The sequence below is a fragment of the Mycena indigotica genome, assembly GCF_014461135.1.
Source record: "Mycena indigotica strain 171206Taipei chromosome Unknown Mind.scaff0002, whole genome shotgun sequence".
Lineage (NCBI taxonomy): Eukaryota > Fungi > Basidiomycota > Agaricomycetes > Agaricales > Mycenaceae > Mycena > Mycena indigotica.
Window position 1 is genome coordinate 495,168 of NW_023503001.1, and position 23,812 is coordinate 518,979.

General features: G+C 52.0%; 3 protein-coding genes across 3 annotated transcripts; 2 read left to right on the forward strand and 1 right to left on the reverse strand.

Annotated features, from left to right (window-relative positions):
• Positions 1 to 908: 908 nt before the first annotated feature.
• MIND_00182800 (uncharacterized protein) lies at positions 909 to 2,778 on the forward strand (the record flags this gene model as incomplete). The annotated part of the gene is made up of 4 exons (XM_037358741.1): positions 909 to 1,007; positions 1,062 to 1,580; positions 1,637 to 1,697; positions 1,748 to 2,778. The coding sequence occupies 4 exons, from the start codon at positions 909 to 911 to the stop codon at positions 2,776 to 2,778; spliced, it is 1,710 nt and encodes a 569-aa protein (XP_037223836.1).
• Positions 2,779 to 15,766: 12,988 nt separating this feature from the next.
• Positions 15,767 to 17,046, reverse strand: MIND_00182900 (uncharacterized protein; the record flags this gene model as incomplete). The annotated part of the gene is made up of 2 exons (XM_037358742.1): positions 16,272 to 17,046; positions 15,767 to 16,209 (listed from the first exon to the last, which is right to left on the reverse strand). The coding sequence occupies exons 1-2, from the start codon at positions 17,035 to 17,037 to the stop codon at positions 15,767 to 15,769; spliced, it is 1,209 nt and encodes a 402-aa protein (XP_037223837.1). The 5' UTR covers positions 17,038 to 17,046.
• An 821-nt stretch (positions 17,047 to 17,867) lies between these two features.
• Positions 17,868 to 19,499, forward strand: MIND_00183000 (uncharacterized protein; the record flags this gene model as incomplete). The annotated part of the gene is made up of 2 exons (XM_037358743.1): positions 17,868 to 18,061; positions 18,101 to 19,499. 2 exons carry the CDS (start codon positions 17,868 to 17,870, stop codon positions 19,497 to 19,499), a joined length of 1,593 nt encoding a protein of 530 aa, XP_037223838.1.
• Positions 19,500 to 23,812: the final 4,313 nt, after the last annotated feature.

A 23,812-nucleotide genomic window follows, 5' to 3' on the forward strand; every position in this document is an offset into this window, starting at 1 on the left:
TTTCGCCACATTTGATGCGCGTGATATCATGACCAAATATATGCGCGCAGATATGAACCATTTCAGGCATAGTTTCAGTGCCATAGATAGTTTTCACTTCAGACTTGCTAAAACTAGTATATATTTGACCAAAATCAATCTCAGTTTCCAAAAAGTATATTCTGGGCAAATCTACACAGGTTGATTTGGTTCTAGATTCTACCAGAATCTAGAACAGTTTCTACTTCAAGGGATATTTTACCAAATCCGGTGTGAGGTTCTTAATTTTTAGCCCCGCCCCTGAACGTGATGTGATGGGGACGCCAAGCGTGCCGGGCGATCGCTGTGGCGTGATCGCAGGTGATCGTCGCCAGCGCGACGGGCCTTCTGGAACCCGCGGGCGGGGCGGTGCGCGTGGCGACGGCGGACGGGCCGGCGAAGGGAGCACGACGGGCAGATGGCTCGGCGGGCGGTGACACTTGCGCGTGGCGCATGGGTGTAGGCGATGGCGAGGAGAGCGGTGGGGATGGGGAAGATTAGAGCAGTGGGGCAGAGGATGTCGGCGGGGACGATCCAGATGCTGCCCGAATACGCCTGGCGCGCAGGGGTGGCGCAACGTGGCTGCGGCGTGCCGTTGGATGCGCCAAGCCCGACCCTGGCCGGAAATAGCGCACAGCCCTGCCCGGGGGTGCGTTTCGCGATCGTGTCACGCTCACACGCCCCTCGGGAGCGACAGCGCGGGTACTTAACCCCCACCCTTCGCCTGCCCGATTCTTCCTTCCTTCCCCTTCCCTTTTTTCCCCCGGCGGGCTTCCCCTTCCCCTTTTTATTCTCCCCTCCCGCTTTTTTCGTTCCGTTTTTCGTTCCGTTTTTCGTCTGCGCGCGGCCGCACCCTTTCTTTCTCCCCACCCACGAAAACGACTTGAACGATGCGCCTCCCCATCGCCGGCATCGTCGCCGCGCTCTTCGCGGTGCAGACCATCGCGGCGCCGATCATGTACATGCGCGACGCGGCCGCGGGCGACGCGGTGCGCTCCTCCCTTCTCCCCCTTTTTTGCCGGTGCTGATGTGATGCTTGGCAGGACCTCGTGGTGCGCGCCGCGAAGAAGGCCGCGCCGAAGAAGGCCGCCCCGAAGGCTGCGCCGAAGAAGGCCGCCCCGAAGCCGAAGCCGGCCGCGAAGAAGGCGGCGCCGAAGCCCGCTGCGAAGAAGGCCGCGGCGAAGGCGCCTGCCAAGAAGGCCGCTGCACCTGCAAAGAAGGCCGCTGCACCTGCAAAGAAGGCCGCCGCCAAGGCCCCCGCCAAGAAGGCCGCCGCACCCGCCAAGAAGGCCGCCAAAGCGCCCGCCGCGAAGAAGGACGCGAAGGCGCCCGCCAAGAAAGCGGCTGCTAAGGACGCGAAGGCGCCTGCTGCGAAGAAGGACGCCAAGGCCCCGGCCAAGAAGGCCGCCGCGAAGAAGGGCGATGCTAAGAAGGACGCGAAGGCCCCAGCGAAGAAGGCCGCCGCCAAGGCCCCGGCGAAGAAGGGCGACGCGAAGGCCCCCGCGAAGAAGGCCGCTGCCAAGGACGCGAAGAAGGCCGCCAAAGCGCCCGCCGCCAAGAAGGTGCGTGTCCCCGATGTCTTCTTGTCTTTCCGTGTCGCTGACGAAGATTGGCGCAGGCCGCGAAGGGCAAGGCGACCGCCACCAAGGCCGCGAAGGGCGCCAAGGCGAGCAAGGCCGGTGCGTCCCCTGCTCATCCCCCCTCTACCGCACGGTGCTAACGGCCCCAGCCAAGGGCAAGGCGACCGCGTCCAAGGCCGCGAAGGGCGCGAAGGCGAGCAAGGCCGCCAAGGGCAAGGCCGCGAAGAAGGGCAAGGACGCGAAGGGCAAGGCCGCGAAAGCGAGCAAGGCCGCGAAGGGTGCCAAAACCACCGCCCCCGGCGCCCCCGCCCCGACTGCACCACCGGCCCCGCCTGCGGACAACGGCGCCGCGCCCCCGCCACCACCACCGGCCAACACCCCGCCACCGGCTGACAACAACACCAACGCGAACAACAACAACAACAACGCACCCCCGCCCCCACCCGCTAACAACCCACCCGTCGACAACGGCGCCGCTGCTCCCCCACCACCCCCCGTCGCCGCCCCCCCGCCACCACCCGTCGACACCGGCCTCGGCGCAGGCGTCGGCGCGGGCACGGGCGTCATCGGCACCATCGGGCAGGGCATCGCGGACGGCATCGCGGGCGGCGCCGCCGCGGGCATCGCGAACGGCATCGGCGCGATCACGGGCGGCATCCCCGGCGTGGGCGCGCTCCCCGGCACGCCCATCATCGGGAATACGCCCATCGGGGCCGGACTTGGCGTCGGGGGTGCGGCGGTGGACCCCGTGACGGGCCTCCCGATCGACCCTGCGACCGGCCTGCCCGTCGACCCTGCCACTGGCCTCCCGATCGACCCCACTACCGGCCTCCCGGTGGACCCTGCGACCGGCCTCCCAGTTGACCCTGCTACTGGGTTGCCCGTCGACCCCGCCGCTGGGGCCCCGGCGATCGAGGACCCCAACGCCATCAACAACGCCGCCGCTGCGCCCGTCGAGGGCGACGTCGCGGCCGCGGTCGAGCCGGAGGGCAGCGTCGAGCCCGCTGTGGAAGGCGAGGGCGAGGGCGCGGTCGTCGAGGGCGAGGCTGGTGTTGAGGGCGAAGGTGCCGCTGTTGAAGGTGAAGTAGTTGAAGGCGAGGCTGGCGCGGAGGGCGAGGTGATCGTGGACGGCGCGGTGCTCGACCCCGAGGCGGTCGCGGACGCCGTGGCCATCGTGTAGCTGGTAGATAGTGCGTGAAATGAAGCGAGTTGAGGAGACGCGTGACGCGGCGTGGTGAGGAGACTTGGTGTGTGTGCGGTTCGGCCCCGCCCGCGCTGTTTCTGTGAATGGTAGCGTGTCTTTGTGCGGGGTGTTGTCTGCCGTTCGACGCGGACGCTGGGGGTCGTATGAAGCGATATCTGGCGCGGAACCAGCGTGGTCGCGCGTCCGGCGTCCGGCGTCCGGCGTCCGGCGTCCGGCGTCCGGCGTCCGGACTGGCGAAACTTGGGCGTGCACGCGGTTTGTCCCCGCGCGCGGCATGGGTGTGCCGACGGATAGAGTGCCGTCGCTTCGCTCGATCGGCCCGTAAATTTGACATTGTACGGCGCGCATTTTTTTCCATTGTTGGCATCCGATGCAGGTTGCGCGGCGCGCCTTCGATGGGCGATCTTTTCTTGCGCGGTGTTCTCTGCCGCTCGACTGGGACATCTTGCTGATGTAATACAAAGCAACATCTGCGGCGGATTCGTCGGGGCCCGCGTGCGTGGGTGCGCCATGTCGCTCGTCCGGAGTCCGGACAAGCGCAACTCGGGCGTGCGTGCGGTTCGTTCCCGCGCGCGGCATGATCATGATGAGAGATGATTGATGGCTGCAGTTTGACCTTTTACATTTTGAACCCCAGACACCAGCCTATTTCTATTTGATAAGTTCAGCTTGTTGTAAACCCTCGAGGTCACTCTCAATAAACATTGTCTCAATGTTGTCAACAGTGCGCGAACCTTGTGACTCTCAAATGGAGAACAACACGACTGCTGCTGTGCCTCAAAGTAGACCTCCTCTAGTCAATTAACATTCATGAGCACAAATACATGTAGGTCAGAATCCCAACACTTGTAACAAACACAGCACACCTTACTGACCCATTTCGATCAATTCAGCGGGCCTGTGACCCGTGACCGTTTGGCCGAAATGTCCAATTCGGCCGCAGGCCGAATTTCGCGTGACCTATTACCCGATTAGGAAGTTTGGCGCCGAAAATTTGAAGATCTTCCCGATTGGGACAGTTTGGGACCAAAAGATTTGGCTGTGACCCGTGACCCGCCGAAATATTGCGGCCAAAAAATCCGATGTGACCGTGACCCGCCTAATTGAATGAAATAGGTCAGTATTTCCATACTGCCACCAAGGGGCCAGTCCAAAAAAAATCCTAGACATCGGGTCGAAAAAGTGCAATAAGCACCAGCAGACCCTCCCTACCCTATTGACTAAGCATGACTAAGCCACATGACTTCCCAAAAAGGAAATTATTTGTTATCACAAATCACAGATTCAGTCACAATGAGCCAGAAAATCAAAATCAGTACCTATGCACCAGATGCTAAACTAAGACACTGAATCACTACAAGTGTGCTAGTCCTCTGGCAAGCTGCATTGGAGCACTCAAGCTCATTATCCTCCACCAGGTCCCACCATGTCTGCTTCAGAACATGCCATGTTTGCTGCAGACAGATAACAGTGCATTTATGGACCAAAAGATGGTGCTTCTGGACATCTCCGGACCTTCCCCAGACATAGTCTAAAAAGTGAAATTTTTGTCTGGGGACCCCCCCCTACCCTATGTCACAAGCATGACCCAATGTCTCGGCTTGCTGATCTGCGGGCCCCTTGACTGCCACAGTTCCCAAGATTTGCCTACAGGCTATTTGAAACAGTACACCAGATATACAATTTGAGGAGACAAGTTAGCTAGAGTGCTAGGTGCTGGCCTGCTGGCCCGCGCCGGTGTGCGGTTTGGTCCCGCGCTGGGCCCTCATTCAGAGTCATTTCATTATTTTTTACTTTATTTTTATTTTGAATTGCTTGATGGGCTGTTCGTTGACTGTCGTTCTGTGTGCAGGTTTCGTTGCAGGAGTGTCTCCTTGCCTCGCACACAGATGTCCATCCCCTCCTTGCTGCTGCCCAAATAGTTATGACATTTGTCAAAATTTCTGAAAATAACCTTCTGCTGATCTAAGTTACCCAAAATTTTGAAAGATGTCACATTCAAGCAGCCTCTCACCCAGCAGGGGCCCCACCCCATCTCCCACAACACATATGCATAGCCAATACAGTCGGGACCCACCTACATGTAGCGTCAAGGGCAAGAACACGGTTATCGAGGGCAAATGTGAAGAGGGTCCAAGTGCCAAGTTGATATCACAGCCAGGGGAACAGCCCCAGCGCCAACTGCTTAGGTACAGGGCTATCGGCGCACGTAATCAGTCACATGATCAGTCGCAGCTGTCACATCACATGATCCCCTTACAGTGAAGGTGAAGTTGTTGAAGGTGAGGGCTGCTGTTGACAGCAAGACAGGCACCATGGGCAAAACGGTCTGGGACCGTGTGTAGAAGCAAAAATAATGAATGACTATCACAATCCAAAGCTTCTCCGACTCCGACTCCTCATCTCCCTGCTCCCTGTTGCCCACCCACAATGTCCGCTATGAGAACCCAGCAATCACACCAATGCTACCAGGCAGTACAAGCGCCTCGGCGGCACACAGGACCACATGCACCACAGCTGGCTGCAACTGCAGTCCCGGCACCACGTTGGTTGGGGGAAGCAAGAGGACGCCCGGCAGTGCAGAGGTTGGCAAAGAGATAGCCTGTGGTGAGAACTAACAGTGTTTCAGTAAGAGAGTATGAGATTAGTATAAAGTTTCTGGCAAGTCGTCTTCTTCTGAGTACTGACCCATTCCAATCAATCTAGTGGGCCTGTAACTGTTTGGCCGAAATGTTCAATTCGACTGCAGGCTGAATTTCGCGTGACCTATTACCCAATTAGGACATTCGGTGCAGAAAATTTGAAAATATTCCTGATTGGGACACTTTGGGACCAAAAAAATTTAGCTGTGACCTGTGACCTGTGACCCACCAAAATATTTTGACCAAAAAATCTGATGTGACCATGACTGGTCTAAGTGAATGAAATGGGTTAGTACCTTTATACTATTTCGAAAGTAGAATCATATACATGAAAGCAAAAGTGTCCTATAGTGTCGTATAACAACAACTAGGGAGATGAGAACAGTACCTCAGCAATCAGTACACACTTTGTCTGTGTTACATAGAATTCTCTTAATGATAGCTGAGCAATAGAACCCAATTTGTCTCTGGGCAAGCAGCAACCAACTTTGCTGGTGTATGAATTAATTTTCTATCCAAGATGGTATATGTTGCTCAATCTATAGATAATACCATTAGGGGAGTTCATAATAGGTGCACTGGGCAACTGGTTGGGCAAGACTCCAAGCAAGTGAATATTCTATTGCTTGCCCAACATCTTGCTTGGGGTGTTCATAGTAGGGCAGGGCAATGATAAATGAAATCTATTACACTTGTGCCCAGAACCCTGGGTTCATATCATGATTGTTACTATAGGTGTCTGTAGAAACTGGGTGGAGGGAGGAGACAATGCCCAAGGGGATATATTCCAAGAAGAAAAGGTCGTTACAAGGGCTACTCAAATGTGGGTAAACAGACCAAATATATATATAAGATCAATAGGGGCTGGGACTTAATGATGCGCAGGGACCTTATTTCAATCCTGTCTAATATGATTCTTGCCCGATGCTTGGATACACATTGCCCACCAAGTGTTTTGGTGTTCAAAACCTTCAAATGTTTGATACATATTTTCCTTGTAGTTTGCCCAGCCATTTGCCTGGCCTACTGTGTACTCCGATATTGTACTCTTATCCACTTAGACCTTCTAAATTTCTTTAAACTTGCACAAAAATTCTTAATCCCTGTGTGTTCTGTAAAGAACTGGTCCATTCAAAATTGGTATTCTGTTGTATAACAAAATAGATTGCTGATATGTACAATATTTTATAGTGATCATATGATTATTGCCATTTCTTAAGTATCTCAAATGATTTGTTATATGTGGTCCTAATACCCAATAGATATTAGATAATGAGTAGTACCTATTGTAATAATTCCAACCTCCTTTGAATCCACTAGAGGAGCAGTATCATTAATATACCTTGTCAGATGCAGGTTGAACCACCATCTGCCTCCGTTTTATAGTCCACAGTTCAGCTTAAGGCTGGGCCTGGATTTGATGGTTGGGTTTAAAAGTTTGCTTTTTTTCCCCCAGGATGTGAAGAGGATCAACTGATGCAGAGAAAACTTGGGTGATATGCCTATATACCTGCCGTTCCAAGTGAACCCTCGACAGTTGCAAATAGCTGTAGTGCCAGCATACTCTACTAGTGAGCCCTAGTGCTAGTTGAATACTGTAGCATTTTATTCAATTCGGCGGTCACGCGTCACACCGGCCATAAAATGCCGAAATTTTTTCGGCGGTCACACTCGACAGCCTAAACGCTGAATTCCCTCGGCTGATGTACCATTTTTGGCTGGCGCGGCCCTGCGGGCCGCGCCGAAATCTGCCCAAAATTTTCGGCGGTCACACTTGGAGCTGCCGGAGGCCGAAAATTTCATTTCGGCACCGATGTCACACCGATTTCGGGCGCCGAATTGAATAAAATGCTACAGTACAGTCATGTGAGGACATGCTGTATTATTTTAATCAGTTTGTCAGGGGGGTCTGACCCTAATTGCGCGTGACACCCCTGACAAACTGAACATTTGGTCAGCTGCGCAGGCGTGACTGATGAAAAAATGGTATATTCATATATAGTGTTCTGAATAGATGTATTTCTCTTTTCAATGAACTACAAATATAATCGATTAAGCATTCTAGCCACCACCACTAAGCAATTGCTCTCCCACTGTAGCAGGGCTTTCTGGCATGAAGTCATGGATCACTAGTCAGTGCTCCGATGTCCATTTAGGACATGCCCCTGGCACCCAGGCATTAATACATCAACGCGCAGATAGGTACTTACTGTACATATGCTATACTCGAAAACCAATCATGTAGATCTCCGACCCCTCCGAGTCAGCCGGTGCTCAAATGGATTTCAACATAGATGGCTCAGTGCTCACTAAGAGCAGCGCACGCTTAATTACCGTCAACAGCGTTGGGTGGGCGGACCGCATCCCTGCTGCTTGCCACACCTATAAGTAGCACAAAAATAGACTCCTGCGCGGGGCACATCCGCGCAACGCGACATCAGCACATGTCTACCCACGCTCCCATGATATCCGGATCCGGGAGGATGCGCGGCTGATCATTAGGCGCCACAGGTCGCGTCCAGAAGGCGTGGGATGCGGCTACTGTGGGGCGACCAGGGTCCCGGGGCCAGGCCGAGTGAACGCGGCGTGCCGAGTTACTCAGTGTTGGGACACATGGTGTGACTGCGCGGAAGCAAAAGAGGAGTCTAAAACCACACGCCAAGAGCCGACCATGAGGGTCGAACTCACAGCCTGATTCCTAGCCTGCAACATATTCCAAGATCAGAAGAGTATGACACTCAATCCGCTTGAGCTAGGCAAGAGGCTCAGACACCTCTGTGACACACCCACGCCACGCTCCACATAAGGCATATTGAGCACTCAAGAGCACAAAGCACCAATGTCTGTCCACAATAGGGCCCGAACCTGCAAGCAGTTCAGTTTGGCAGTAAGTGTAATAATTGCACGTCCATGATACCACTATAAATGGCCAGCATGTGGAGACAAATGACACGCTGCAGTCAGGAAGCGCCAGTGGTCCACCATCCTGGCTCCATCCCCACCTCCTCACCCCTAAAAATCTTCTATACAACTAACTAACAACCCAGATGGGTTATGAGTAGCTAGTAGATTGAAATCATATATGCACACCACCTATGTTGTACCCAGGCACAGGTGCATCCCAGGGCCACTTTGGACTAGCCAACAAGCTGTGCTGGACATAGTCCTCCTTCATATGTCGTTTCTCCATCGAGCTACACTATATATTACCCATTACCAACATTAGCAGGCCAAAGCTCCCACTCATCTCATTCCAGCAAGACCTGGCTCAACCAAACCCCTGCCCACGCCCTCCATACTAGCAAGAACGATCAATATGTACCCCCTGCATGTTGTGTTCAACCCTGGCATGCAGCATGTTGCCTGCGTGCACAACTTTGTTCTTGTGATAATGTATGATATTTTCTCATGATTCTGCTGTTGATCACCAATATGTATGGCATATCATAGAGAGTAAAACACAAATAAATGTCACATACTAGTATCACAGTGTACAAATTATTTATGATTATCAACTTCAGTGGGAGCAACAGGTGTTCCAAGTCCAAATTTAGTTCACATTTATTCACTTCTGTAGATCATACACTGATATACTCTCCAAGTCCAAAATCGTCTCACTTTATTTACTAGCAGAGGGTCTTGAATCAGTCACACCTCTGGAGTATTAGACACTGGTAGTTGTGTAGTGACTGTTGGGTAAGTTTTGATTTTATCATAAAAAATATGTAATCTTGCTGAAATTCAGGAAATAGGACAGTATACTAAGTGATGTGGACATGGATTTCCATACTGTGTGCTGTTAACATCTTCTACTTGTTCCCATCCAACATTAAGGACATCTCTGCTCCATGTCTCTGGACATCTAGGGCATTGGCCCAGGCACCAGATCAAGGGGGGCGCAAGATGCCTATCACGGCTATGGGGCAGGGGGGGTCCAGAGCCTAGAAAAAAAACTTTTGTGTTTGGTGTAGGGATGCTTCAAGAGGTACTTAGGAGGCCTTAGAAGGCCTTTCATATGTAGATCTTCCATGTTAAATGCCATTTTATACCTTTGAATGCAGTGAAACCCAGTTTTTTTGGTGAAGTGACTAAACTTGTCACAGTCTTTGATAGCATCAACATATCATCATGATGCAAGAAGCAATACAACTTTATATGAAAGTTCATTTAAAGGCATAGGAACATTATAATAGCCTAGTTACAATTTAATTTAATCACATTTTCCATTTTCAAGACCTCTATCGATCATTTTGATGCGATTTTGATCGCATCAGTCACGTTTTCGTGGGAGATCATTACTATATAAGGCAGGAGGGGGGGGGAGGGGGGTCTGAAGGCCCAGAAAAAAAAACATTCGGCCCTATGTACATAATTTGAATGTTGGGCCCCCCTTGCACCAGATTAGCAATAATATGTCCCTGCCGTCGATAATCTGTGGTTCAGCTCACACCTGAACCAGGATAATCAGTTGCTCCATCGGTCTCGGGTTTTTCCATTCCCAGGTTTTTTTAGTCTGGTATTTATTGTAAAGATATTTCTCAGATGGCATTGACTCTTGAGAAATATAGTATGGTTATGTTGATGGTTATATTTGAATTCTGTCCCTGATACTGCAGAGAAGGGTATTATTCACTGGCACATATTATTCATCGGACAGGACACACGACAGAATTATGTACATCACACTTGGAACATGGAGATCTATAATTTGAAGCGATATATAATTATGATATACACTATACTTCAACTTGAATCTTTTGTGTCGTCTCAGTCTGTAGGTCCTTCTCCTCAGGCGCCCGCCCCTCTTCTCCTCCGTCCGTCGATATTCTCGTCCACCACGGGCACGCGGCGATCGCACCGACGCCGCCGAGCAGCACAAGTGCTTCGGCGGTACACATAAGCGCGTGCAGCGCGGCCGGCTTGAGCGCATCGGCCGTCCGGAGCGGGAATAGGCCGGCGGTCCAGAGGTCGGCGAGGACGTACCCCGCCGCGAGCGCGAGTAGAGCAAGGAAGCCGACCAGTTCGAGGGCCGGGTGGGGGCCGGCGTCCGTATCGGCGTAGGCGTCGGCGTCGGCGCCCGGAGCAACCGGTGGGGCCGCGCTCGGCGTCGGACAGCTGCAGCCGCCCGGGACGGCGGGATTGCACTCGAAGGAGGGGCGGTGGTGGCGCAGACCACGCCCCAGAAGAGTGCAAGGGCTGTCAGGAGCGCGAAGCCGGCTGCGACGCGCGCGAGGTGTAGTGGGACGGGGGGTGGGAGTGTCGTGAACAGACAGAAGGATGTACACGACGAAGAGCGTTGTGAGAAGTAGGGGCAGCGCACGCGCGAGTCGTGGGCGTGAGTGTCGAAGGTTGGGTGTACCCATATTCGCGCTCGGCGTCATCGCGCTCGGTGTCGTCGTTCGCTCGCGTGGCGAATGGCAAGGAGAAAGCTGCAAACAGGCGTCAGCACCCTTCTAATAGCACCGCCCATCCGCACCCTGTTCATATGCGACTAGCAGAGGGCCGGGGAGCGTTTCATGACAGCTTTCGTGGAGCGGCGGCGCTAAAAATAGTGCAAAAATAGACTGCGCACCGACTGCGGCTGCCCGTCCCGGTGCCGCGAACATCTCCGCAACGCGCCATGCACTGATCGCGCAGCGCGATGCTTCCGCGACGCATGTAGGCCGTGGGTCTGGAAGGCGTCGGAGATCTCGGGCGGCGGCAAGAGGTGGGGCGACACGGACGGGGAGGTTTCTCTGCGCGGAAAAACGGTAAAAAGCGAGTGCACAACGATCATAGCCCACCGCGAGGGTCGAACTCGCAGCCTTCAGATTCCCATTTGATACACAACACCAATAAGAGTCTGACGCTCTATCCGATTGAGCTAGGCGGGAGTTCTATTAGATTACTAGTTGCAGCCAGGCCGCCCGGTGTTCACGATGAACAGGGTTCTGCAGGGCCTGTAGAAATATCAAGCCTGAGCCCTGAGCCCGGCAGAACCCACAGCTCGGGTCTGAGACCCGGCTTGTGACAGGGGACCATCATATTGCAAATTATTTCCTGTTAAGAACGACTGGATTAATATATTTACCATAGTGTAGAAGGACCCATCACAGCATTATTGTATAGGCAAGCCCAGGCTTGACACTAACCCTAAGATAAGTGATGCCTGCCAGCCAGTCATGAGGTCATCTTGCAGGTTCAACTCTGGCCTGGTACTCCTGATGGTTCTGACCAAGTTCTTAGGGCAGTTTTTTTATGTGTACTTTGAAGCGTGGACTGTTGAAAGTTTGCGTGAGATTTGAGGCTTCAACTCAATACAATACAATACTCAATCTATTCTTATATGGCAAATTAATTATGTAATTCACCTACACATCTAACTACTTAACACAGTCTCCTGTCTCCTGGGAATCAAGCTAATCTGTGCCCTGATGTGATTGATAGCTGAATAGTTGCCATATATTCTGCTGTCGGAAGAGCTGTGCCAGATTTAATGGTTTTTAACATTGTATCCCTGTACACCAGACAATATTGTCTGGTGTTGATTTCCATTTCAAGAAATCTCGATGTTCCAAAAACCAGTCCCCAGTATTTTCTTGCCGGCTCTCAGAGATAGCCTGATACTGAAGAAAGAAGTTGATGGGTGAGCCGTGAGATCCACTCTATTAATGCCATCTGCTCTTTAACTGAAATATATCATCCTTGATCTATAGGTATTGCCACAGACACACTCTGAAGTTGCTGTGGCAGAAATTCTTTAAATTAGATATGAGAATCAATTGTAGTGAAATGCTATGGTAACATACTGGGTTTACCAGCAACCATATCAATCTGTGCACCTTAGCTGATTGGAAGATGAACAACTTCCGCTTGTCTTATTTCTAGAGAAGCCAAGTTGTTCTGTGCACTGGCTTTGATTAGTGAACAGTGTCCTTTTGTCCGTTTAGTACAGCAGCATGGAGAGCTGTCCTATATCTACCAGCAACCACATCAATCTGTGCACCTGAGCTAATCAGAAGCTGCACAACTTCTCTATGTCCATTCCATGCAGCAGCTCTTGATTTACTGTTACATTATTCTGTAATAAGAATTTAACAATATCTTTGTGATTGTGAAGTGCAGCTGCATGCTGCATGCTGTCATGCCTGAAAATTGTTAGGCAAGAATACATAAACACACATAAGATTCACTTTCCAAGGAAAGTTCACACCAGCTGAGAATATGCACCAAGGACATGAAGATGTGCCTGATTTTAGTTGCACAGCTTAGTCATCACACTTGGAATACAGCAATATGACACTCTGTCAGCTGTCTGCCAAACCTGACATATGACCTGGCATATGAAACATGCACAGCTCTCCTGACTTGCATACTCTCATTATGCACTGCCTTACAAGTCCAAACGGAAAAATTAGGTTGAAACCCTGTGCTGCCTCTACACTGCAATTTTGACATGATTGACACTAGGCTACAGCTTTTAGCTATAATAGCCTGAAACACTACTTACTATTTTAGACCCAAGAAGCATTCTAATCTGTGCCATGTACATACACAGGATTGCACAGCCACATCTGAATGTGTATATAAAGTAGCCAGTAGCACCCCCATTCTGTATCTACAAACTTGTTATCTGACTTTACCTCCAAAGCCTCCACCCCCCCCCCCTGGCTAGTGATGGCCAAGTCCGGTTCAGTCCGGTTCTTGGCCCTTTTCGGCCGAACACCGTACCGCCGGTTCGGTTCAAAACGGGATTTTGCCGAACGTGAATGCCGAACGTCGGTTCGAACCGGCCCCAAACTGGCATTTTTGGACCGAAAACGGCTGAACATGGCCGAACCGAGGGCCAGGTTCGGTTCAGAAACGGCCTTGGCCGAACCTGAATGCCGAATGCGCATTCAGTCTGGTCCGGTTCAGGTTCAAACCGAAATCCCGAACCGGACCTGGCCATCACTACCCCTGGCGTAATTGAGTGTTCTCACTTAGTTGCAATCTCTAGGTTCAATTGGCTTGAACCCTAATACTGCTATGTTAACAGTCTACAGTTGGAAAATGTTCATTGTTTAGACACCCCTTTACAATTGAAGTGTTTATTGTCTACTGTAATGACAGTAGACTCTGAACACATTCTTCCCCCCCCCCCACAACATGTTCCCAAGTTACACACCGCCACCGTGCACGTAAGGTTGCTCAAGCCCCTTCCCCCCACACCCCCTTCCTACTTCCTTTTCAGGAGAAAGCTTGTCACCAGGATCCCAAGAACATACATGGATATTTCTGAATGAAGTTGCTTCCAGATATTGTTCCATTTGACAATTCAAAACTGTTTTATAGTAAGTGTTAACATATATTATGATGTCCTGTTCATTCCCAATGAAATGGGCTTTGAATATCTGGGTATGACCAAATAAGGCAGCAAAAATAACTCCTTTATTCTTAACCCTTGCATCACTTATAATGTGCTCTGATAACTCTAGCAGGTCTCCTGACAAAGTAACTGAAAGCACTCTCAACTCAGGGTCTGCATACTGCAAGTCCTGCCATCAACCCTGCCAAGGGTATTCCCACCATATCCACATATTTTGATACATGTCATGAGAGATTATATGCTCTATACACATAAGCAACACAGACCTAAGTATTATTTCTGGAGGGCCTTTTGCATGGAAGAAGATATTTTGACCATACTAATCAAATAAGGGATAATTAGACCTCTCATTCTGCTTATCTGGCACCAATGATAGATGGATGCAGAGCATGTGTGTAATTTTGACCTGCATTTGTTTGAATTCAATATCTCAGATTTTTTCAAGAACATCCTGCATGGTATAGTGTACCAGATGAATGACCCCTGATTTGTACTGTCTTATCAGACCGCAGCAAATTTTTAGAATGTATTTTACTTTCATTGATTTCTTTGCATTAGGCAACTGGGTGGTTGTTGTAGTCATAGCCAGGGCTGTCTGCAGCTCACTTGCTTTCAGTGGACATTTGGCATGTGAAACACATCCCAGGGCAAGCATTGCAAGCTCTGACTTCAGGTCGGGCCGTGCAAGGACCTCTCCTAAGAACACGCGCCCGGAACAGAACAGATGGATAGTCGGGCCCGCAAGGACGGCGAGCGGGGTAGATCGAAACCGTAAGGGCCCGTGAACTCGGTCCCTTGTCGCTGTCGGTGGTCGAAGGTTCGAATCGGGTCGTGTCGGGCCCGATGAGTAGATAACGCCTCCTTGCATGGAGTAAGGTAGTTCTTCAGACGATCTAAGCGATAGAGTACAGGGTACACTATCGCGCCTTATATACGCGGGCCCGCAAAGGGGGTGATTGGACACCCTGGCCTCTCCTCCTCCTCCTCGCTCCCGTTCCTGGCCACAGAGGGGACGATCATATGTCCCTTGCGGGCCAGGCGCTACTCCTAACCTCCTAGCACTCCTCCCCAGTCCCCTTGTGTCGAGTTGGGCTCGGCGACGGCTCGACGCGTCGTTCTCGGTCACGTGCTTCCCACGTGTGCGTTCCTCCTACTAGGGCACATGTTCCCCGTCATCACGTGCTGCGTGCTACGGGCCCGCGATGGCCCGACACCAGCACTGGAGCAGACGGGCCGGGTCTTATCCGTGACAGTGGCTGCTGATTAATATGGTTTATAGTCCTGCTATATCCAATATTGAGGTCCTTGGGTAAATTGTCCAGAGCCTGCTCCAGTGCATCTACTGTCATTCCGACTCATAGCTGTACTCAAGAGTTACATTTGCAGGGGTACCATAAGAAACCTGATTATTAGTTAGCTATATTATTGAAAGTATATAATCTGCATGGTGCCAATTATTCTACTAATCACCTGCTCCTTGAGATTCAAATCATCTGATATAAGATCTTGCAGAATTTGATGGCAGTCAATTTGGTCTATAATATATGTTTTTATATCTTCCTCATGAGCCTCCATCTCTACAACAGTGACAGAGAGCTTGGAGGGCACCAAATGTGGCCTGGACATTATCATCAAGTTTATATTTCTGAGTCTATACCAGATTAGGCCTGCACGCCTAATTAGGAAATACGGCACATACCGCTGAAATCCGGCACTTGAAGGAGCCTATTGTATTTACTATTCACCATCTTGATACTCATCCAATGCATCTAGTACTATAAACCACTGTATTACTAGTATGTAAAGGTAGCAATCATAGATGAGCAAGCTCAGGTTGCTGTATCTCTGGCAAACTGGGATATGTGTGCTTTCCCCTGTAGTCAAAAAACCACATTCCATTCAATTCCAAGTCCTACTACGCATAGCTGTACCTACCCTTCCAATCCGCTTCCCTCATGTGTAAGTCAATCGTACATTATTCAAACATCTTCAAAAAGTCATCGCTCAGGCGCACGATCTCCTTCCGACATGCCTGTGGGAGATAAGCATGCAATGCGTTGATCAAAAACTGCACCGGCGGGCTGAGGTGGGGCCCGGGCCGGACGCGCTTCATGTCCCACCGGCGGAACAGGAGCCGCCACTCCACCGCGCGGAGGCTCGGGTGGGCCACGACCGCGTCGTCGAGCGCCGCAAACGTCTCGGGGTCAAACGAGTACCGCGCATCCTCAGGGTCGACCAGGGGCGGCTCGGTGAAGCGAAACAGCAGCACGGCCAGCGCGGGGGCACCGTTGCTGGACAGCAGCTCGATGACGCATGGCGGCGGGGTGCACGGGTTGATCCGGAGGACCAGCTGGACCAAGGCCGGCATGCTGGACGGGAGCCGGAGGGCGTGTACCATTGCAATGTGACATATCCAATCTGCGAAGGCAACGGCAAAGTCAGTGGGTAATGCTTGAGATGTCACTCAAATATTCACGCACCGCTAGCCAGGCGGAGCTCTAGGTATTCCAACGTTGCGGCAGAGAGAAAGCAGGGCCGGAGTTCTTCCGGCTCGATGAAACGGCGATGCGTCCAGCTGCGCAGGCCTGCCACACATTGCTCGTACTCTGGGCGGAGCAGCAGATCATACAGCTTTATGCTCGAGTCATTCTCCAAATGCTCAATAGACTTCTGGGGGACGGGAGTAGGCGTGCCGGGGAACATCTCAAACTCGGGTTCATCAATGAGGCCTGCACCGTGAAGGTTGAGGGATGGCACAACCGAGATGACGCGATGGAATAGTGATTTTGTGAGGGAGACATGCCAGAGCATGATGTGCTGCAGAGTCCCATGCGCTTCAAGGACGCCCAGCATCCATCCTAGGGCCCGTATTCTCAAGCCGACAAGCGGGGATTCGGGTTGGACTGGCATCCCGCCGTCTATATCCAGTTGCGCGATATTCCTCAGCGGCCGAAAAACCGACTCAGCGATGGGTTTCTCCTCGCGCCACCGGTCCTCGTCGTCGGGAAGCTCGAGCCGCATGCTGGTGACGTATGCGGCCAGGTGGGGCCGGGCCGCGAAGAGTTCTGCGATCCTAGAGTAGGGACGCGCGGCCTCGCCAAGACGAACGTGGGCGAATAGGCGCCGTTCAGATGCATCGCAGTATGCCCGGGAGACGAGCAAGCAGCTGCGGATGGTGGCGATATCGTCGGCGGGGATGTGATTGACGACAGACTCGCATAGTTCGGGTGGAAGCTCGACATGCATTGGCAACTGGTGGTGTGAGGAAGGAAGGAGGGTGTGACTCATCTGTCAGTACAGCGCTAGCCGACGTCGTTGACTCATCGGCCCACACAGTGGCCACACAAATGACGTGTTTTGCTGTCCCGTTCTTGTTGTCCTGGAGTAGCCACGCAACTCGGACAACGACGGTATTGTGTAGCCCTTGTTGCAATTGTCAGAGGGCCATAAGTAAACTTAGTAAAGTAACAACTTGAACCAAACTTGAACACTGCCGGGTTCAAGTTCTTCAAGTTTTTAAGTCGCCCTCTCTGAGTCTTGTTCTGATAAACTTCAAGTAGAGTTTCTAAACTCGCCAACGGTTTTATGCTGTCCGCCATAGCCCATGTTGCCTTCGGTTGCCCTCCATCTTACCGTAATCAGCGCGGTCGACGCGGATCACGATCAAATCAAATTTTTATGTGACGCGCTGGAAGATGACTCACCACTTGGTTTTTCTTCTCCAAAGCCATGTGCACATGAGTCCAAGCTGGACTATGAACGGGGGCCATCGCCCAACGCCTCTCAGACTCTTACACGCCTCTTCGTCCTGGTGCGTCTGTTGCTTGCCCCCCAGTTTTGCGAAGATTCGACTGATGACGTGTCCTGTGTAGCGACGCACAAACCCCACGATGAGCCCGCGAGGCTAATAGGCGCCATCGCATCGCCTCGCTAGCTGGTAATGCACGCTGGTTCATTAATGTGCTCGTCAGCAGTCGCCAGCCAAGAGCGTGACGACGAGCAGCGAAGTGAAGGTTTAAGATACCGGCGTTCGAGGAACAGGCACGAAGACGGGGGGCTGGAGCGCGACACGAGGCATGGGTCGCCGAAGCCACGAAGCAGGATGCGAGGGGTTCCTACCGTCTAGTCCGCGGGTGCGAGTTAGCGTTTCGCTGCTCTCTTTTGCACTACTCACACCCCCTTCGCTTCTGCTTCAGGGCACCCCACCTTTGCGACTACCAGCGATACTTCTCTCAGCACCTTCCGCACCCCCTAGCCAATGTGCGCTCGCGTGCCTTGCAGCTTTTTCGTTGCGCTAACTACGCTACAGGCCGACCGACAAGCGCTCTTTCCTTGACTCCCCCATACCGAGCGAGCTGCCCTCACTTTCCCACCTCTCTACCGAACAGGACCGGGACGAGGCAATCCTTGACGTCTCCGCCTTCAGTGTAGAGGGCTTCCCCGACTTCAAACTCGACCTCGAGTGCCTTTCCCCTCCACCGTCGCCGCCTAGTCCGCTTCTGGCGCTGACAGGCGGACAGGGCTACGGATACCTCCCCTCCATTCCACCCTCATCGCGCGGCTCGGGCTCCTTCTCTGCTGAGCGCTACCCGGCCGACTCAGCCCCGCCGCGGCTCAGTTTCGGCGGTGAAGGGTTTGGAACCATGCCGGGCGGATCGTGGACCGTGTCGCGCTACGTTGGACGGGGAACCCCGATCGACCGCAGTCGGCGCTCGCAATGGGCGGATGGAGAGCAAGATGAAAGTGATGTGGATGAGCAGGGGGTGTTGTTTCAAGCTCGCGCGACCTCGATGGACTCCACATTCCCCCCCTCGAATTCGAATGGTGGCTCGCAGCGCTCCGTATCGCCGCTTGGGTACTCGGACTACGTCTCATCCCCCGCTGACACGAACACGACAAAGAAAGGGAAGGCCCACACATTTTCCCCCGCGCGATCAAAGCGCTATGGCTTCATCAATAGCACTGCGAATGGCGGACGGGCGAGGTCGGCGAGCGCTAGAGCACAACCTTATTCTGAGCAGGGTTATGCGCAAGCTCGCGCTGATTTGACTGCGCCGCTTCCTGAGAGCAAGAAAATCAAGGTTCCAGGCCTCCATTCCGAGCCATCGGCGGAGTGGGCGGAGGCGATGCGTGCTGCGATTGGAGTTTCAACTGTGCAAGGCACACATCGTTCTGCCCATGCGTCTTCGCCGAACCACGAGAACTACAGCGCTGCCCGTTTGGAAGACGAGTTGGAGGATGTCCCGCTCGGTTCACTCACGCGCCGCGAGACTCAACCCACCGGTAACGGCCATCAGCAGCTTCACGGCCTATCGTTCCCGTGGCTCGACACGAGCATCCAGCCGCTTCCGAGCCTGCGCGGCGCGAGCACCGATACTGGCGATGTGCGGCCTCTTTCGGAAGGCCGGGCCGGCGCGGAACCGGGGGCGGCGAAGGAGGGCACGGAGGCGAGCGCGAGCGTTTACTCATGCGAGTCGTCGCCCAGGGAAGACACCGGCCCGGCGCCGGTGGTGGGCACCCCCGCTGATGGAGTTCTGCCCCAGCGCAGCGTGCGGACGAGGCGCACTGGCAGGGGGCGGGCAAGGGAGTGGTGGCGCCGCGTGTGGAGCCGGTGGCGCGGGGCTGTGCGGCGGGTTAGGAAGAGGAGGGCCGAGGATGGGAAGGGGAAGTTGAGTAACGGCGAAGAGGTGGCGTTGGTGCGGGGGTGATGGTGGGGATGTTTGATGGCCATGCTGCGGTATAGTATCCCAGAGGAGCTTGGAATTGGTTGTAATCCCCGCATTCTTTCTTCTTGTGCCTGGGGTGGCAGTAGTATTCGGCGCTGTGTTGCTGTGAACAATAGCTAGAAGCGTCGCTTCCACGATCACCCCTGGTCGTCAAGGTAACAAAATCGTACTACTACGGCTCCCACGATAATCAGAGGAGGCACTCAAGTCCCGCAGGCGTAGTCGGAGCAACAAGTCGATCCACAGGAGAGGTCGGAGAAGAGGTGCACCAACTCACTCCATGCCCTTCCAGATCACACAATGCCTAGGAGTCGGACCAGTGACGGCCCTAGGGGCCCTATTTGGGTACCTCGGACCCTGCAGGGCCCTTACTATAAAATAATAGAATACTATAGTATTAACCTACTTCCAGGGACACTAGCAGCAGTGATTATGCGTCTGCAATAACAATCTGGCTCAAGTATGACTTCTTTCACACATCAGCCAAGTAAAAAAGTTTATAACCCTTATGTTACTTTTTATTTCATTTGGGAGCCATACATAAGACTGGGATTCCCTTAGTTGACTAGCAATTTTGATAAGATAGATGGGATTATTACCATAACTGGCCAGTCTGCAGTGCCCTTCAAAATTTATGGTTATTTCTATCAATTGGGAAGGCCGCAAACTCACGTGCATTCTTAATGTCCCATACAATCTATAAGTCAACAAAGTTCCTTTGAACTCACACACTGGCGGAGTATGAGACCCTCGTTGACTCTCCATAATAGTCCATATTAGCTTCACATGGTTAGTCTACAAGAAAAAATCTGCACCAGAAGAACAGAATTCCCCTAGAACCATCAGGAGTCCCAGGCCAGAATTGAACCTAAAGACTGATCTCATGACTGGCTAGCATATTCCGGCTAAATGCCGCAGAGGTATCCAGGACCATATCCTCATACATAGGAACTTGTTACAGGTTGCATCTTAGGATATTAAATTTTGAGCATTGTTGTGTTACATTAGAAACCAATACTGTTTGGCAGTGTGTTCACCTCAAATACCAATAGCTATTATAGGTCTGAACAATACTGTAGCATTTTATTTAATTTGGTGCCGAACTAAAATTTCCCGCAGGGCAGCGCCACCCAAAAATGGTAAATCAGCCGAGGGAATTTGGCGTCCGGGCTGTTGAGTCTGACCGCTGGAAAAATTTCGGCATTTTAAGGCCGGTGTGACGCGTAACTACCGAACTGAATAAAATGCTATTGTGAACATTTCAATACATCTTTCTCTAGAGAAAAAAATATTATACTGTTGCATGTGAACCATTTTGTTGAGGCCCGAGGGCTGTGACCTGTGTGACAAACTTCGCAATTCATCAGATGTTCCCCATTAGTGAATTCCGGTGCCGGATCTGGTCGAAAATTGCCCCTTTTAAGACATGTTTTCTGTCAGGCACAGAAGGCTTGGGCGGCGTCAATTGGGACCGGAACCGGACACATCTCTAAGCCGAAAGGGGTCCCCTGACAGGCACTCTATGAGCAAGGGGAGATGTTTGGCCCATCTGGCCCAGCACCCTTGTTGATTCTCTGTGATAAACATGCCTAAAAAGATAAGCTATTCATATAGACGGATGGCAGAGCTCTGGGTTGAACAGAGTGTGTAGTCTGTGTTCTACACCCCCATATGAGTCAGCATACTGGACCTGGGTCTGGCATATGAGCCTTCACTCTCTACAATGAGGAGAAGTCAATGAACACTGCACCCCTCCCTGGAGGCTCCAACAAGAGTCCTACACCACCAACCCATCGGTATGCTGAGCCGATGTCACCCCACGATGTCAACAGGAGAGAAATGCCGGTCTCAGCCTGAGGTCTGCCTAAGATCATTTAGCTCTCAGCCGCTGAATGTTGGATTGATATCATGCCAGCATGCATGCGATGTTGAGAGACATATCATACTGATGTCTTCTTCTAATATCCAGGAGATGACTGCCTCACCCTGTGTCATGAGTGACCAGACTGACTTCTAGTTTTAACTATTAAATACTGGAAAAGCTGCATACAGCATGCCCCATACCAAGGGGCAGCTTCAAGCTGTGAAGAAAATTTGCTAAGTCTAGCCGAGAGGTATGACACAATCATGCTGACCAGCAGTTAGAAGTGTTCCGCAAGGTCCGTAACATCACGGACGGACAACTTCTCCGCGGTGACAGCACCGGTCACATCATATTTTTTTCTCTTCGTTCCCCCATGGTCCACCCAAGTCCAGCGCGTCTGCGAGCTCTGTGCCGCGAAGCGTGTGGCCGGTTACGCTATATTCTAACAGCCCCATGCGCAGTGCGTTGAGCCCCATAGGTGCCTGCAGGGCCCAGACGTCGAACGGCACCACCTCCAGCAGCGCCTCGGTGAGGTCTGCCCACTCGTAGTCATTTTGCGCAACAGGCTGGCCTTATCCTGTTTGTGCTCTTCGGTGTCCTTGATGGTAATAAACTCACTGTATCTCCCAGGAAGCACCTGTGATGCCCGGGCCCAGCTGGATCGAACAACTCTCTTGTTCTGATGTGCGTGGTCCATTTTATTCATCTCTTATCGACCCACTCCAATACCAGCTTCTCACGCAATGTTGTCCCACCATATGCCGCCAACAATGTCCCGCACTCCTTATCAGCTCCGCCGTTACTTGTCCGTCTTTCCCCTCTCCTGCGCTGACTGATACTAACCCCGCCCCGCAGGCCCAAGCCGCTTCCGCCGTGCCAAACAACGCACGCCACGTGCTTACTGTGCTGCACGACACCAAGCACCAGCAAAGCAAGATCAACAATAAGGAGGATGGTGGGTCAGGTAGTGGTGATTTGGACACGGGGGGTTGAGGACAGCATGCAGGAGGACCAGCAGCAAGATGATGGGCATCGAGTGAGGTGTAGAATACACGGAACTTGTTGTTTGTGCTGCATAATGCAAAAACCAGTGATTTCTCTTAAACTATAAGAAGCAGGGAAAAGTCAGAATGAAATATTCAATTTGCATGGGCACTATCAGCTACGAATCACAGTCTTGACACCGGTCGCAATGTCAATGGCGGCCAGCTGATGACAGTCTGATTGACGGCCTTTCCGACTGTCCTCTCAACATCTGCTGTCGGCACGACATCACACAGATCCAACATTTGGATTCCGTTCTGATATCATGCCGACTCATGTCTGACATCATGGTATGATGTTGTGTGACATTTGGCCTTGACATCCGCCGAATATGGTGGTGTAGCAGGGGAGGATCCAAAGAGAAGAAATTCTAAGGGTCCCTCTGCTAGGGCACCAACTATATAACTGGTCGTCCGTTGATGAGTGCGGCCTGGGAGGGTGCAGGAATGAGCTCTCTAAACCCACAATGTCCAGTCCCTCAGCGTGGACCATGACTTGGCCCACACACAAGCTCGATGGGGCACATGAGGACCCAGCTGCAAGCAAGAGCAATGGAGTTTATGATGCATAGGCTGGGGAGCGGGAAGGCATTGTGGGGCTCATTTGTGAGCGTGCTGGCATCTGGGAGGTGGTAGCAGACCACTGGTATTTGTTTGAGGGAGTGCAGGTGTTCCTTTTGCTGTTACAGGCTGGGATGCTGGTGTGAGGAAAATTGTGCAGTCATTGACAGGATAGCATGCACATTTGACCCAATAGTAGTGTGTAGCTTCTGGAGCCCTCCCCCCCATCCCAATGCCCTTTCAACGTGGAAACTTATAGCTGCTTTGATTCACACAAGAGCAATTGTCTTATACGATTCCGGTCTCCAGATGATCCTCAAGTATACAAGACTGGCTGTATTGAAAGAATCCTGGAAATTCCTCTCTATGGGTTTCTCCGAAAGTTCATCTTTATTAAACAGCACCGTACTTTGGATAGTAGTCATGACGAGCCTCCGAGACTCATCAGTGTTGCTTAGTCAGCATTGATCCGTCGGTCCCGCCTTTCCGGACTGTTCCTTGTTCCTGTTCCTTGTATTCATTTCTCTCCTATATGCTTTTGGTATAAAAAGGCTTGTAGTAGAGTAGCTTTGATTATCATATTCTCTTCCTTCTCTTTCTCTTGAGCTGTTAGCTCTAGTTGCTGTTGGAGCCCTTTGAAGGACTCTGGCATTTTCTTGTCTTTTCTCACTGTTGTGAGAAAGCATGTCAGTCAAACACCCTTCCAAGAGTTTCCCAAGCTTATGGCAACTCTAGTAGCAGTTGATCCCCACAAAACTCTGACTGTTATTGAGCCCCAGCATGTCATCACCTATTTATCAGCTTGGGTTAGGCCAGGCAGGGAATCA